The sequence below is a fragment of the Mugil cephalus genome, chromosome 1, assembly GCF_022458985.1.
Source record: "Mugil cephalus isolate CIBA_MC_2020 chromosome 1, CIBA_Mcephalus_1.1, whole genome shotgun sequence".
Taxonomy (NCBI): Eukaryota; Metazoa; Chordata; class Actinopteri; order Mugiliformes; family Mugilidae; genus Mugil; species Mugil cephalus.
Window position 1 is genome coordinate 35,814,915 of NC_061770.1, and position 16,115 is coordinate 35,831,029.

General features: G+C 44.7%; 1 protein-coding gene across 1 annotated transcript in view; it reads right to left on the minus strand.

Annotated features, from left to right (window-relative positions):
- si:dkey-183c6.8 (protein O-GlcNAcase) overlaps positions 1 to 12,544 on the minus strand; it is a 16,192-nt gene extending 3,648 nt beyond the window's left edge. The window contains exons 1-15 of the mRNA XM_047568638.1: positions 12,343 to 12,544; positions 10,246 to 10,297; positions 8,416 to 8,513; positions 7,653 to 7,783; positions 7,400 to 7,571; positions 7,222 to 7,320; positions 5,892 to 6,161; positions 4,100 to 4,180; positions 3,550 to 4,016; positions 3,273 to 3,447; positions 2,253 to 2,309; positions 1,829 to 1,914; positions 1,632 to 1,736; positions 1,418 to 1,509; positions 541 to 727 (exon numbers count right to left, since the gene is read on the minus strand). Coding sequence (XP_047424594.1) covers positions 541 to 727; positions 1,418 to 1,509; positions 1,632 to 1,736; positions 1,829 to 1,914; positions 2,253 to 2,309; positions 3,273 to 3,447; positions 3,550 to 4,016; positions 4,100 to 4,180; positions 5,892 to 6,161; positions 7,222 to 7,320; positions 7,400 to 7,571; positions 7,653 to 7,783; positions 8,416 to 8,513; positions 10,246 to 10,297; positions 12,343 to 12,382 — 2,112 coding nt within the window. The 5' untranslated portion in view covers positions 12,383 to 12,544. The remainder of the gene's footprint in view (positions 1 to 540; positions 728 to 1,417; positions 1,510 to 1,631; positions 1,737 to 1,828; positions 1,915 to 2,252; positions 2,310 to 3,272; positions 3,448 to 3,549; positions 4,017 to 4,099; positions 4,181 to 5,891; positions 6,162 to 7,221; positions 7,321 to 7,399; positions 7,572 to 7,652; positions 7,784 to 8,415; positions 8,514 to 10,245; positions 10,298 to 12,342) is intronic.
- Between the last annotated feature and the right edge of the window lie 3,571 nt (positions 12,545 to 16,115).

The window sequence follows — 16,115 nt, forward strand, 5'->3', positions numbered from 1 at the left end:
TATGAAAATGCGCCGGAACAACTGTCATCCGAGCAGTTGTTATCTGGGGGCTCAGTCGGAAAGCCTTTTCCTGCCTTCACACCTGCGTCTGCAGTGTAGACCGACGCCCGTCCAGAGCGTTACTGTCAGCGTGACGCACGGAGCGGTCAGATGAATCCTCCACGGACGTCAGTGCTGCTCGCCAAACACTTGGGCTTGGAGCGCTGCCTGGGATCACTGAAGCGTTGGACACGACGGGCGGCATCAGCAACGCCGAGTCAGAGCTGTGTCTTCCAGGGAACTGCACTGAGCTCACTCCCTTACTCTGCACATGCACATGGCAGCACAACTGCGCGATCTGGATGATGAAAAACGCCGCAGGAGTCTGCGAAGGCTGCAAGGCGCACAAGTGTGTGTTTACCTGCGCCCGCCACCCACTTCTCAGCGGGTTGTTAATCCGTTACTCACGGATCCAGATGGCGCGGCAGCGGGTACAGATAAGATTCATGTGTGTGATATTTTTTTCGGACTTTCTCTGCTGCGTGACGCCAGCGCGCTCACCTGCGCGTTGGGCGCGTGGTGCACTTTGGGAGGGTACTTGTCCCTCATGGCGGGGATCCAGGTCGCCTGGCAACGCTTGGCGAAGGAGCGGACGTCCAGGACGCCCAGCACGCACCCGCAGACGCCCAGCTCGTCCTCCAGGATGAAGGTGTACTCGGGGCACAGCGCCAGGCACGGCCCAAGACATCTAGGGAAACAAAACCAGGTAACTCATCGTAAAACGTGTGTTTGGTCGTTTTATTGCGACAATCACCTGCTAAATTTTGACTTTTTTTTTTAATCCATGAAGGAAATTGCTTTGTCACAGTAGCTCAGTTGCACATATATTGGTGTAGGATAGTTAAAAAAAAAAAGGCCACTTTATTAGGTACACGTGTTCAATTGCTCGTTAACACAAATAGCTAATCAGCCAATCACAAGGCTGCAGTTCAGTGCATTTATTCATGTAGAGGTGATCAAGACAACTTGCGTGTTTCTTGAACATGACAATGAGTTCACTCTACAACAGTGGCCTCCACCTCCATCACCTTAGGGATGTGGTGGAACGGGAGATTCTCATCATAGATGTGCAGCCGACAAATTTTGCAGCAACTGTGTGATGCTGTCATGTCAATATGGACCAAAATCTCTGAGGAATGTTTCCAACACCTTGTTGAAAGTACGACACCAAGAATTGAGGCAGTTCTGAAGGTAAAAGGGGTCCAACCTTTTACTAGAGAGGTGTACCTAATAAAGTGGAAGTGTATATTCAAGAAGGCAAGATTTGCACATGAACAAATCTGCTGTAAAAAGGATAAAGCATTGACGTCAATAAGATGGAGCTGCCTGTTAAGAGTGATAAAGTGTTGTCTCTTTTTACTCTTTCACTCTGACACACCTGTCTCCTACAACATCTGGATGAGCAGTACTGGACTCCTGGCCGCCCTGAGTCCTCAGGTGAAGCTGACGGACCATTCGGTAAAGCTCCACCTACGCACACACACACACACACACACACAAACAAAAAAAATCATCTTTGTTTTCTCCGTGGTTCGCTTCCACGTGCAAAAGAACGCACCGTCACGAACGCTGACATCGTGACTTCTACCCACCTTGTCTTTGCCGTGGTACGGCCGGACGTTGTAGAGACGAGAGGTGGGGAAGAGGGGAGGAGGGTGGGTGAAGAGCTCACTGCTGCCGCCTATCGGGAGGAGCATCTGCACACACAGCACGGACACGTTCGTTAAAGGGGCCCGGAGATGCGCATTTTTGCAAACGAACCTGGTGCGAATGTGCACGCCTCCCCTACCTGCACCTCCCCGGACACGCCCCCTTTGAAGACCCACGGCTCCGAGTCCACGCCCAGCAGGTCGGCTCCCGTCGTCTTCCCGCACCCTGCCACAGACGGGTCAATCAGATGACAACGTTACACCGGTGAAAAGCAGCCGGCGAAGCTGTTGGCGCAGCAGGCGGAAAACAGGCCGCACGGCTTTAATTATTCATGTCAGCGGAAACGTTTACTGGTTTACCAGCTCCTCCGGAGACGGTGGCTGAAATTAACTTTTCACTTTTTCATTTTTTTTTTTCATAAATATTTAAATGAGCATGACCGGTTGGTTCGGTTCTCTATCCGCTGAGCTGCGGCTCAGCAGTAATGAGCGAATTCATTTTTTTTTTTAGCTATGTCGGGCTTCGGACGGGAGGAAGGAAAATGAAAGGGCGCGACTACTCACAGTGGAAGCAGTTCCTCCAGGAGCCCAGGGTGGAGCTGTCACTCAGCACTCGTCCATCTGAATGAGACAAATGAGAGTCATCACCTGTCACATCACTAGCTAGACTATACAATACGTTATTCCAGAAGAGCATAGCTTAGCATGGTATTGCTACTAAACTGTAGGTCTTCAACAGGGGGCTGCAAAATCTTTGGTTGACTACACATTTTTCTATATCTTTCTCATTCAGTGATGCAGGAGCTGTCTCAACAGCGCTCCGTTTCACACGGAGCCCAGACCTGTCGATCAAAGCCTCTTGAACCCAGGGCTGGTCCCCTGATTCAGTTCCCAGGTGATTTCCCAGAGGCACGCCGCAATATTAGCAGAAGAGGAGCTAACGGCGCAGCTCGCTGAGGCGTGATTCACTGTCCCTACACTACATTTAGCCATGTTTAAAGTGCACCCTACTGATGCACATGTTTGAAATAACCAAAAAAAAAAAATTGAACTTGTGTATTTGCATAGCTTAATATTGAAATTAATTATTTTAAATAATAATAACAATGTATATTCATAAATCCCACTAGGTGGCGTTAAATACAGGACACATATAGACCCCTGCTGTAGATATTATTGAGCATTGCTGCTTTTCTGGAGGCTAGACTATGCCAACTCATGCTAAGATATTATTTCACCTATGTGCTCTATAAATAGGGGAAAATTCAAATTCATAATTTATTGGGATGAAGTGTTTTTCACAGGATTGGGAGCCAGAGCCGTCGAGATTTGTATTACTAAGCTAAGCTAAGCTATGCTAACTCTGTATCGTGGAAAGCAAAGTTTTTGATTTTCCATAAAAGCAAACCAATAAAAATATAATAAAAAGTCAAGATATCGTTAAATATGATACTATTTTATACCGTGCTCTGATTTAGCAAACTATATATTAAATAATAATAGATCATCCACGCTGTGGTTTGTTCCAGTACAGCACAGACACACTAAGACATTTCAGTCAGAACGTATTGTTGTCTTTCTTACCCAGCCAGCATATGAAGGCCTTGGCCACCAGAGCCGTGTTCCTCAGGTCCCACACGTAAGGGTAAAGGTCGTAAAGCACCGCCCTGTTGGCTCCGCCCACGACGCTGCAGTGGAGCTGTGCTATGTCCTCGCACAGAGACAGGAACCTGGAGGCCCGCCCGCGCCACTCGTCCACCTGAGGGGGACACGCATCCGGTACGACGGTCACTTCTTATTCATCGGCACTAAAAAAAAACAAAAAAAAAAAAAAAAAAAAACCTGGGCTCCTCGCCGGTACCTTCTGAGGCGCCGCCTTCTTGCTGTTGGCGCCGACCGCGTGGCAGTTGCTCTTCAGCCAGGTGAGGTCCTGCAGCAGCTTCTGGGCCGAGGGTCCGTGCTCGTGGGGGAGGTAGTAGAGGCCGACGAGGAGCCGCACCTGGGACTCGCTCAGCATCCCCTTCCCGCCGCAGTGGCCCCGACCCTGGGCCTTCTGCCCCCGGCCTCCCCCCGAGCCCTGGGCCTGCTGGTTGGCCGGCTGGCCAGGCTGGTTTGGCCGCTTTCTCTCCCCCTCCCGTCCCTCCCCCTCCCTCTCCCCCTTGGCTTTGGTGGGCGACGGAGGAGGGGAGCCGGAATTCAAGGGGAAGACGGGGAGTTTGGCCACGGCGGTCGTCCCTCTGAATGTGGAAGAGCATTCAGACCTGTCAGGAGTCTTGCAGCGGGACGCTGGCGCAGAGGCTCGCTGGTCCGTCCGAGGGTTTTGACGACCTATAATAAAAATAATAATAATATAATGAAGTAGTAGCAGATTTAACTAAGTTTCCACTCAAAAAGTAGTTTATGTTGTTTACCTGCTTGTAGCGGTTGGTTGAGTTCTTCCATCCAGTCGTGCAGCGCAGCAGACAGAGCTCTGTCAGGACAGTACTCCTCATCTAAAGCAAACACAACGTCACATTATAGCAGCAGTGAAGTTACTCTAATGACTTCGACTCAACACATTAGCATAACCGCTCTTTTGATGCTCTCTGCCTTACGCTATAATATAGGCACAACGTTGTGGTGCCGCACAGCAGTCCTTCATGTAATCATTAAAATTCATCTTCCATTTCCCTCCAAATTACAGACCTCAGCCTGACCTTCATCTCCCACTTTAAAGCGTCTTTGTCCTCCAGCTCTTCCTTGTTGCTGCTCCACAGAGGGACCTTGATTTCTTCCTTCATCTCACCATGCAATTATTCCTCCTCCTCCTCCTCCTCCCCCCTCATCCTCCCCACCCACCCAGTCTTCAGAGCATCACACGCCACAGTGCTTCTCAGCTCCTGCAATTTTCCATCCAGTTCCCTCGCTCCCCCCCCCCCTCTCTCTCTAGGACTTCACTGTCACAGAACATGAATTAGAACAAATGTCAAATCAAGGTGGTGCGACTCAAAGTCAATGTGTGCTCCAGGAATGATGACTGAGCCTCTGTGAATCTAAATTAAAGACATTTCAGCCAGGGATGCACCGATCCGATATTTGTATCGGTATCGGTGCTGATATCAAAGAAAATTCTAGATCGGGTATCGGTGACAATGAGCTGATCCATATCGGTAGTGGATGTTTAATTCCCATTTGCACTGAACTATATTAAGAGCTGATTGCTATTTATTTTTAAGTCTATCAACCAAACCAGTGAAGCTCAATTTCAGCCCCTTTATTTATTATTTAATATTTATTTTGTTTTACATGGGATTTTGAATCCCTAATTGCACCGACCGAACCAGTTACACTTGTTATGTTTTTCATGGTTAAGATTGTTTTACTGGTGCACAATTAGTAAATAAGTAATTCGGTACATTTATATCTGTCTTTTTGTTTTTTTAAAATTAGGAAAAAAATGTTTAAGTCAAGTCTGATGTTGCCTTTCACAAAACAATGATTCCAGTCTTTTCCACACAATGAAACTTACCATTTGTTGTTGCGTTGTTTTTCCTGTATCGGTATCGGCCGATACTAAACCTCAGATATCGGTATCAGTGGTGAAAAAGGCGGATCGGTGCATCCCTAGTTTCAACATTTGTTTTTTGCAGTGAAAGGATGTGAATTTTGATATTCAGGAAATATTCGCAAAATGATAATAATGTATATTTCTAAATAGCACTAGTTTAATATAGAACACGTATAGTAAGGAGGGGGAGCGCCTTTCTATTCCATCTGATCTAATCACAGACCAAACACCCTGATATAGATTGAGCCAATACTCATTCACCTCCTCCTCATTAAAAGTCTTGTGACTGCACTTTCATGGATCTTTACGGGTCAAGGGTAGTAATTCTTGGAATATTTGTGGCACCTAGGGGTGCATTTAAAGAGTTACAGTAACTGTTTTATTGGCGCCGTGGTCTGGACATCGTCTTTCTTCATCCAATACATCAGATCCCTGTGCACCTTCCAGAGACAATAGTTTTAAGTTTCTTTATTTCTGTGTTATGTAATATCTGACACAATTTCTGCCTGGTGGTCAAACTGGTGCCAGTTGCCAGGCAACACTGGTTCACTGGCTTATTTCTCCAGGAAGCAACGGGGCCTAGACGTGCCTGGACGTGGTCTGGCGCAGCCGTTATTAGCTTATCGTCCCCTCGACAGTCGTCAGCCCTCCCTCACCTTTCGTCTCCTCTCCTCCAGCTCTGTACCAGCTTCCCAGCGTGTGCAGAGGGATGTAGTTGGCTTCGAACTCGCAGTTGGGGTTGAGCAGCAGGCCCCTGAGCTGGCTCCGCAGCTGAGGCTCCCGGCCCTTGAAGGGCCCCAGGAAGAGGCGCCTGGAGTCGTAGTCGTTGGCGTGCAGGTTGTCCCAAATGAGCGGGGGCCGCTGGAGCACGGACTCCACCTCCGCCAGGCAGTCCGCTGACAGTTTCCTGGAGATGACCTTGCTGCCTGTTGGACAGGTTTGAGAAACAAGCACGGTCACATTCACAACTGAAGAAATAGAGAGCTGCCCCCCCCCAACTCTTCTCAAACGGGAAAAATCTGCTAAAGGAGGCAAATATTTTCTCTGAGGAGGCAGACGAACGGGGTTTGCAAGATGCGTACACGTACAGGCTCATGTAGCTTTGAGGCATAGTTTGCATGAGGAGCTTTGGTCTTGGTTCAGAGGGGCTTCCGGGAAAAATTAGTTTTTTCCTAATTCTGACGAGAACAGGCGTCAGGAGGACTGAAACACTCCTGACAACTTTCCAAGTCCATCACAGAAGCTAAGGCTTTATACATAAATCTGCAAAAATTAAAACTGCACTGACAGCGTCCAGCTCAAACAATGCAGGCTGTTTTACTGCAAATAATTCTGACCCGTTTAATCAAAAGAAACACAATCACTCATGAGCAAACGAAGGTTTTATCTGAACGTCAGGGTCGAGCAGGGCTGCAGAATACAAGGCGTGCTTTGGTTATTCTCTATAAACTTTTCAGAAACGAGTGCATTGGACTGCACCCGCACCCTGCACATTACAAAACGCAGAACTCAAGAGCGAAAGCAGAGCGCGTTTCTACTGTACTTCCATATGCGTGTGGGCGGATGTGCACCTAGATCATCTTGTCGTCTGTGGAGGAGGTTGTGTGGATTTGTGCCTGCGCTTGTTTGCACGCTGGGCCGTGTTTTGCAGGTCGGCTAATGAGGCCGGACGTTAGAAAACAGGAAGCTACGGATTCTGGTTAATGTCGGCAGGAATACAGCCACAGTATGGGTGCAGGGGTGGAGCTGAACCGGTGTTTTTTTTATAAATACTGGTTTCAAACAAATCGATTTCAAGTTATTTCTATTCTAGAACTGGACAAACATCCTATCAAAAAGCTGCTTTTCATCATGTGACTAAATTAGAAGTGTAACTTAAAAAAAAATGTGTTTTTACACCAATTTAGAATTTTATTTGAACACAAACACAAATACTGGATGTCTTGCACACTTATAACGGTGACAGTTATAATGTTTGTGTCTCACCTGTCCATATTACATTTATGTCTGGCAGTAGGTCCTCCCCAACAGTTTGCAGGTAAGGAGACTTGGATACACTGGGAGAACACAGAGAACCACAGTACTCTACAGACACAGGGAGAGAGGTGATGTTTTAGGAAGACGCAGTTAATCTGAGACGCAAGCCGTCCATCTCTAATCCTACCTGTGGGGCAGAACAGGAAGACGGGTGGTTCCCCTAGGAACCGATACATCTCATTGGTTACTGTGACCTGAGCATGGGCGAAGGAAGCGAAGGCCTCGCTGTCGGCCTGACACATGGAGTGGTCGATGTCATCGAACAGAATGGCAAACGCCTGGCAACCCAGGTCTGACACCTGCAGAGAGTGAAAAAAAGACGAAAAAAAGAGTCAAAATTACGCTGTTCCACTTCTGCCATGTTTAACTGTGCCACGCACCTGTCTCAGCTTCCGTTTGAGTAGCGTCATGTCGCAGGAAGAAGAAAAGACGATGTCCTGTCCAGGAGACAGCGCGTAAACAAACTTTAGGCCTCTTGACTGGGCCTCTGCTATGAGAGTGCGCAGCTGACCTGGGATATAAAAGATGAAACGAATCAAACTGGGAGACACTGGACAAAATTTCCATTCATAAAAAGACAGGATGAGATGATACAATCACTTGCGCCGTGATCTGAGGCAAAACACATTTAGGAACCAAGTCAAACTGAAAAGCCATCCAGCAGGCTAGCAGTTAGCTACCAGCTAGCAACCAACAAGAAGACACCAGCTAACTAGCCTAGCCAGCAGCAGCAGGTAAGAAGAGATGGGACATGCAACTACACTTCAACCAACACATCTCCCCTCTGCCTAAGAACGAAAGTATAACAGTAAAAGCTAACTAGCTAATTAGCCTAGCCAACAGCAGGTAAGAAGTGATGGGACATGCGACTACACTTCAACCAACCCTTCTCCCTCTACCTAAAAGTAAAACAGATAAATGATCATTTGAATGAATAGAGAAAGTAAAATTTTAAGCCCTGACTACAAATGTCTGGTAAATATTTTACTGTTTTATTAGCACCTAAATTCAGCTTGATTCTAGTAGTATTGGCTATTACACAAAACACAGCTGATGCCTTTATGATTATAATAATAATAATAATAAAAATGATTTCATGAATTCGATCTCGCCCCATTAGCTGGAGCAGAAAGACGTCCCTACCCTCCTCTTCGGGGGAATAGACTTCTCTCCACAGCAGTCTGTGTTTCAGGTCATCTTTTGGTCCGTACAGGTAGGTGTTCAGCCCCCAGCCCTGCATCCTGGTGGAGATAAGACACGAGGGGAGGGAACGTGTCACCAAAAGTGAAGGTTTGTTTGAGTGATTTACTTGCCAAAGCAAACACAACATGGACATGGCAGTGGAAGAGTAAGAAGAGAGAGGATGTATAGACTTTCACGTCACCTTTGACTCGTGCTTGTTTTTACCTTTTCTAGCGGGAAACACTTTTTGTTTTTTTAAGTGATTTAAATCCACCGGTAACCTGAATGGTTACTCCATGACTTTTAACTTTTGCTACAAGCTGCGAGGAAAACAGATCCCCCGTATCGACCGTGGGGCGCCAAGGCCACCTCGGTTACAGGAAATGACCTCCTGAATTATAAATAGAGCATAGTACTAGGAGTGAAACGACATCTGCATCGGCATGCATTCGCACACATGCAGCACACACATCTGTACATAAACACGAATCTGTCACTGCCTCTGTGCGTGAAGTTGTCTTTCTTGTCATTTTCAGGTGGGCTGAGTTCTCCCTCGCTCTCTCCGCTTTCATCGTTCCCCCGGACAGATGGCGCGTGCGTCGCCTCCACAAAAGCTGCAGCCGGCCTCCCACAAAATTACGCACACGCGCATCCTGTAAGAGGCGTCCACAGCTCGTCACTGCAGGTCTTACGCAGCGAGCAGCCGTACGAATTCGTCCCGCGCCCCACACTGGGCTCTAAAAATGAACGTCTATAAATAAACCTGGAGCCCACACGCTCAGCTGCTGCTAAAGTTTGGGAAATTAATAATTAACCGATGTATAATTTTTTCCGGCCCAATCGGAATCTTTAGCCGAACTTCATGTTGTTATTCCTACACAAATTACTAGTGACTCGGGCGTGTGCACTTTGAATATAATTAAGAGCAATAGAAAGCAGAGAGTGGAGGGACGCTCTGTCTCTCTCTCTCTCTGTCTCTCTCGGGACGTGCAGGCAGCTGTTACCATTGGCTGCTGAACTGCAAAACTGTGTCATGGCTCCCAGCTGGGATTCACGTGGTTCCACTTATACGTAAAGATCAGTGCGCCGTCAGGAATTAATTGGTTCCCCACCAACATCAGGGTACACACATCTGAAAGCAACGCCGCATCCGTGATTGGTGCATCCATTCATATTTGACACAGTTTTCAGCTTTCTGCAGTAGCTTCCACCATGGAAATCAATTGCTAATTTGTTAAATATGCACGTCATATTAAACTTCAATATACGTTTTCACACGTTTTCTTTTACAGATTTGTTGAAGAGGACTTTTGAACCTAAATAAATAAAATTGAATATTTGCATGCACACAATTTAAAGCTGAGATATTTCATATTTGACTTGAGTTGCACCGCGAGCGTGGCTATAAAAATATATCCTGGCGCTGTGGACCACATCCCATCCTTCACCTCCTTTCACCATCCTTCCATTATGATAAAAGGGCAGCGTCTCCGTCCTGTCATCCACGGCTGAAGCTCGGGACTGAGGTGAGCCAGCCCTTTGCTGTGGAGGCTTTCTGCGCCAGGGATTTTTCTCTGATGTCCGCCTGGCACTGAAATAGAGGACGTGCGACTGGGTTCAGCCCCGAGGCCCGAGGTCAGTCACTCTTTAGCTCGCACCATTCACGTGAAGGGGAAAACACTCCCTCTGACCTGGTTTACGAGGCATATGCACGGACACCTGGGCTCACAGACCATGCGTACAGGTAAGCAGACAAACACTGAACCTTCTTGTTGCATAGTAAAGACTTACCATTGGAAGAGAACCCTCCTCTGATCCATAGACCAGGGCCTTCCATAGAAACCTGGAGAGAGGAAATAAAAATTAAAACATGCATGTCACAAAACAGAAGCTATTACTCATACAGCTTAGCAGGCTTGATTACCGATTACATCTGAAGGGTCATATAAGAGATCTGCTTCTCTAAATAGTTGCCTAAATTTATTTTTACTGACCAATTGTAAAAGTGTTGTGTTGTGTAACCTCTAAAACTTACTTTCTGGCAATGCAATTGTAACTTCTCACCAACTGAAAGCACGCTGGCTAAAAATGCACACTGGAAATAAGGATAATTCTTCATATGTACTCTTCTTGATTCATCACTTGCCACAAACTTGTAATTTTTCTGCCACTGCGCACACGTGAGGCCGGCGTTGCAGCTATAGCGCTGCATGTTTGGCCACATAAAACGATGGATGAGCTTGGTTATATCGCCCGTCCCTGCTGTGTTTGGCACAGGCATAATTCATCTCCAGCTACGCTCTGCATCACATTTTCTATTCTTAGAAATGGAACCATCTCCAGTATCCCTCTGCTTCCTTTGTGTTTTTGAATAAGTCTGCAGTGTGTGTGTGTGTGTGTGTGTGTGTGTGTGCATGGTAGTATCTGTGTAGAATAAGTGGGTCAGAGTGAGAATTAAATCAGACACACTTACTGTCCAGGCTGCTTTCTCCTGCATTCCTCCGGGGATTTATTTATTATTAGTATTATTATCATTATTTTGGTTTGTGTGTGTGTGTGTGTGTGTGTGTGTGTGTTGCATTTGGAGCACTACCTATTAAGCCAAGCCCAATAACTAACTCTGCTGGAAGCTGCCACATGAGACTAAGAAACACGCTGGTTTTAGGAGGTAGAGGAATTAGCAATAAGGTGTGTGTCTATGCTAGACCTGAGATTAACATAACTATAAAGTGGCATACAATGAATCAACTGACATAATAATTAATCACGATTATTAATTCAAGTAACGTCTTAAGAAAATTAACAACAAACACATCAATCTATTTGATATCATCTTTCAAATGATGGTAGGGTGTGATATGAGTTCATATCATTTTGTGACGGCCTAATTTGTGCGCAAGAGGTTTATTCCCTGTACTTTTTTTTTTTTTTTACCAGATACAAAAGCACAAATAGAGTTGTCACTCATCCATCTACAGTGTTAGAAGTGGTAATTCATCAGTGGGTTTAGGGCATCTCAACAACAATGTAAATTTACATCGTGGTCATGAACAATGTCTCCGAAAAGAAAAGAAAAGAAAAGCAGTGGATCGAGAACTGAGCCATGAGGGACGCCACAGAGAAATGTCATATATTCACCAAGAATAACAAAATAGCACAACAACAACAACCAAGTGTGACTACACAGAAAAGTGTCAAATCACTGCATCACATATCATGTGGACACGTTGGTAACAGACATTAATGCTAACAACATGCTGACACTTGTTCACAAGCAATAACAACTATAATTTATCTTGTAATTACAACCTAATGTATCTTTAATGTCATCACATCCATCATCATCACTGTTAGTGTTTCGTCATCATTATCATATTATTATCGCTATTATCAGTTTCTTTCTTTTGTTTTCTCAACCTCCACTGTTTTTATTGTTTCAACTTGTTCCTCACATCCTCCACAAACACTACTACGGTCAGGTCGCGCTAGCAAACATTATCTTCACCATCATTAACCATCACATATTCACCACTATCACCTTCACTGCCACCGTCCATTATCCGAAACATCAGCTTCCCTTTCGGCTGCAGCCTTTCGCCCAGACGTCACTGAATGCCTTTCGCCGCCTGATCTTTGATCTTCACTTCAAGCCTGACTGATCACTACCAGTCCATCATCTCATAAAGACGTTTCCATCCTGCCTGCCCTACACCTGTCGATGTCTCCCATCACCACCTTTACAGCAGATGGCAAAACCTTCGTTTTCAAATGTAGGTCAAGCGGTGATGTATTCAAAAATCACTGCCCGGGAGGTAAGAAAAAAAAAATATATATATATATATCACATGATCAAACAAGGAGGTCAGTTATGAAGTCGGCCGCTCTTACCTTCCACCACCCCACAAAGAAACTGCTTCTTCTCCTCCATCCTGTCCTCAGCACCGCTTCCAGTCGATCCCCCCCGACGAACGAGGGAAGAAGGGGATGCTCTTCCCGTTTCCTCGGCTTAGATGCAGGGGATGTTCTTCATGCCTCTCCTCCGTCTGCCTCCCTCCACCTCCTCTACTCTACTCCCTCTCCCTTTTTTTTTTCTCCACATCCCTGGGGCTCCCAGTGATGCGTTCAGGTGCTCAGCGGAAGCTCGTACATTCTAGCACTAACTGTAATTGTGCGTGTAGTCACGGGATTTGTAATGATTAACGCTTTCAAGAGTGAGCAATAAAGTGTAAAGTCTAATTATGTGTTAAATATCCCCTAACAACAATCGTGATTATTTATGCTACTGCTCAAAGTTTAGATAAAGCCAATTAAGCTTATTTCCCCTGTTTGTTTTCATTTCACCTACGAACCTGAGAGCAGCAATGTGTCGGACGCAAGAGGGCAGGAGAACTCGCAAGACAACATGATGTTGATCGCTATAGTAACAATTCAGGCAAATAAATCCTGCAGCTAAGCAAAACTCCTCAATATGAACTGTTAAATGTAAATCTCTTCAGTAGATATTCATATAAAATGACTGCTAATGTGTAAGCATGCAAACGAAAATTATTATCATAGTGCAACTACGGGTTAAAATGTATATAAACACAAACTCATTCACATTTAAATAATTAATCTAAATAATTCATTTTTTTTAAAGAGCTGTGTTCCTTCATTTTATTTCCACCCAATATTCCATATAAATGGGTCAGTGTGAATTCAAATGTGCAGTATTATAATGGAGGGTATGTATAGATATATACACACGTAGGTCTATTAGCGATTAAAATCATCACGACTCACTGAATTTTCAACCGATTTTCAATCCGTTTGGTTTATTATAAATGTCATGACACATATTTCCGACACAATATAGATCGGTTGCATTAAAAATGCGGACAATGTGCAACGCTTTACACCATTTAAAAGCTTCCAGGTATTTGTCAAATCGGATATATATATAACAATAATATATCCAATAACAATAATAATACCATCCCATTTTTGACATAATAATCAAAATAAAACAAGATGCGGTTCCAGGAATAGTATTTGTGAAATAATACAATAATATTAAATATTCAAAATTCATGTTAAAAAGTCAAAGTATTGAACGTTGATGCTGAACTTCACACGCACATTCACGCACCAGTGCCAGTGTTTTACTTGTTTGCGTGCACCTTCTAAAGTTGCATCGTGTTTACCTTTGTTTTAGATCATATCACCTGGCTTGAGAATCTTCAGTGCCCATTTGTCTTTGTCTTTTTCCAGAGAAAGCAGCTTACTGAATTCCTGAGATGTCGACTTGCAGACTTGAAAATTAATTCTGTTCCTTTTTTCGTCTGTCCTATGGCCATGAAGGCATCTTCTGCCTCATCTGCACGGGCACAGTGGTAAGACAGGCAAGGTGTTCACAAGTGAGTCGACAAATTTATGATCATACTCACAGGTCATTTCGTTACAAACATTATTATTATTTTACAGTGAAATCGGTTTACAGTCGATTGTTGGGATAATTAACTGTGGCTTAATGGACCTTTATGCTTATAAATGCACTCGGAAAACTCCAGTAAATCAGTCTCTTAAAACTGTCACGACTAAAAGCATCTATAATTCAGTCTAAAATAGAAATATAGTTTCTAAACTGATATGCATCGTGGCTTTTTATTACTGTGAACAAGTTAGTTACCGCAGTAATTTGACTACAGCACCCCTTGCTGGAATTAAATTCACTTACATCAGTGCCACATTCGTTGGCACTGGTGGTAAGCGAGGTCCGTTTCTCAATGAAAACCCGGACAGGATGTAGCTGCATTACTCGTTCACCACACTGCATCAGCAAATTAATTTATATTAGACATATTGCCTCTGGGTTTCTTCAATATAAACAGAACTAATACGATAAAATGCTGCAATATAGACGTAGATGAGATAAAGCTACTTTTATTGTTGTTATAATTATTTTCATTTAATGAAACCTTAGGAATGGGAGTGAAAGGAATTTGATCTAATAGCTTAAAGGTCGACAAGATACGGGTGTGTGGAAACTCAGGTAATACAGTGATTCATTTCTTATCTTTGTTCTGTCTCTTTTTTCATTTTTTTCTCCACATTTTAAAGGTTCTGGGAAGGATTTTAAATGCAGTTATTAATACAATGGTGTAAATGTGACTATTGAATTAAATATGTGTGTTTGTGCTCAACTTGGCATTGTATTATAGACCTGGTGAAGGATTCCTCCTCCTCCTCCAACAGTGCTTATGAAGTGATTGTTTTCTTTGTATGTTTGCGTTGCAGTTTTCAAACTTCCTCGATCCTCCTGCTTAATTCAGTTGTTACTGGGTCATTCTGTGTGTTTTTTTTATGCTCTACAGATGTTAATCATTCCACAGAAACACTGATTCACTAGTTATGAAGTCATGAACTCGTTGGGTCACCTCTAGTTATGTGTGGCATGTATTCCAAAAACCACAATATTTACATCCTTTAAAACAAGAAACACAAAGGCGCAAAATGTTCCCTGTAGTCCATCTAAGCCCCTTATTAGCCATTAATAATCCTCTTATTAGATAATTACTGCACGGGTAATTAGCTTTCAGCTGGCAACAAGTTATTTAACCCCAACGAATGCAATGAAGAGCTTCTGATTTCTTAAACAACCATGTGGAAAGACGCATCTGATGGTCGTGGAAAAGGTGTTTGAGAAGTTCATACATCAAGCAAAGAGAACATCTAAGGAGATGTTACTAGAATTGGGTTAAGAACCGTCCAAGGCATTACTGAAAAGCTGGAAGGATGGTGGGGAACCATCGTCTAGGAGGAAGAGATGAGGTCCACCCAGGAGAACCCCAACGTGCAGGCAGAGAGTCCCACCCCAGGGTCCAACCCCTCTCAAGGACTTGGGTTCTAGAGGCGACACTATGTGTCAAGGTGAGGCCGACTAGATCTAATAGATAGACTTCTACCTCTTCCACAAGATCCGCCTCCTTCCCCGCAGGAGAGGTTCCAAGGGCCAGCTACCATAACCGAGGATCAGACCGCCAAGGCCGGCCCCCCTCTGGGCGGTGGGTCTGGGATGTAACCAGTTTGGGCTCCATGAGCAAAGGCGCTCGCTCCAGGGTGGGGCCCCAGTAGACCTCCGGGCCAGGTACATGTTCTCTTCTTCTTTTTCATCATTGAGGATCTTCTGAACCATTATTTGTTTGACCCTTCACCGAGGACCAATTTGCCCCGGGAGACCACACCAGGGGCAAAACGACCCGGACAGCATAGCCCCTAGGGTCATTAGGGCACTCAAACTCCTCCACCGCAATAAGGTAACGGTTCAAGGAGCCGTTCACAGTAATGTACTCATTATGACATCACAGTCTAACCTGTAGAAAACACAAGGGATAAAAACGTAAGATACAGTTTGTATCCAAATTGTGATAAGGCCCTGACAAATGTCAACCAGGAAGAAGGAAGCGGTTTCTCTTATTTTTGTTCCTAAATAGATCTGTCAACGCAGCAACACAGCATCTTCCCCTTGTTATAGATTTCATGGAAGATTTCACTACCACCTCAGCATAACAGATACATTTCAAATGCAACATGACCCATCAGTGCCATAATGACACAGCTCTGTGCTACGACATGGAGGAGAATATGCAGGGGGATTTTAAACAGCTGGGTTTGACACTATC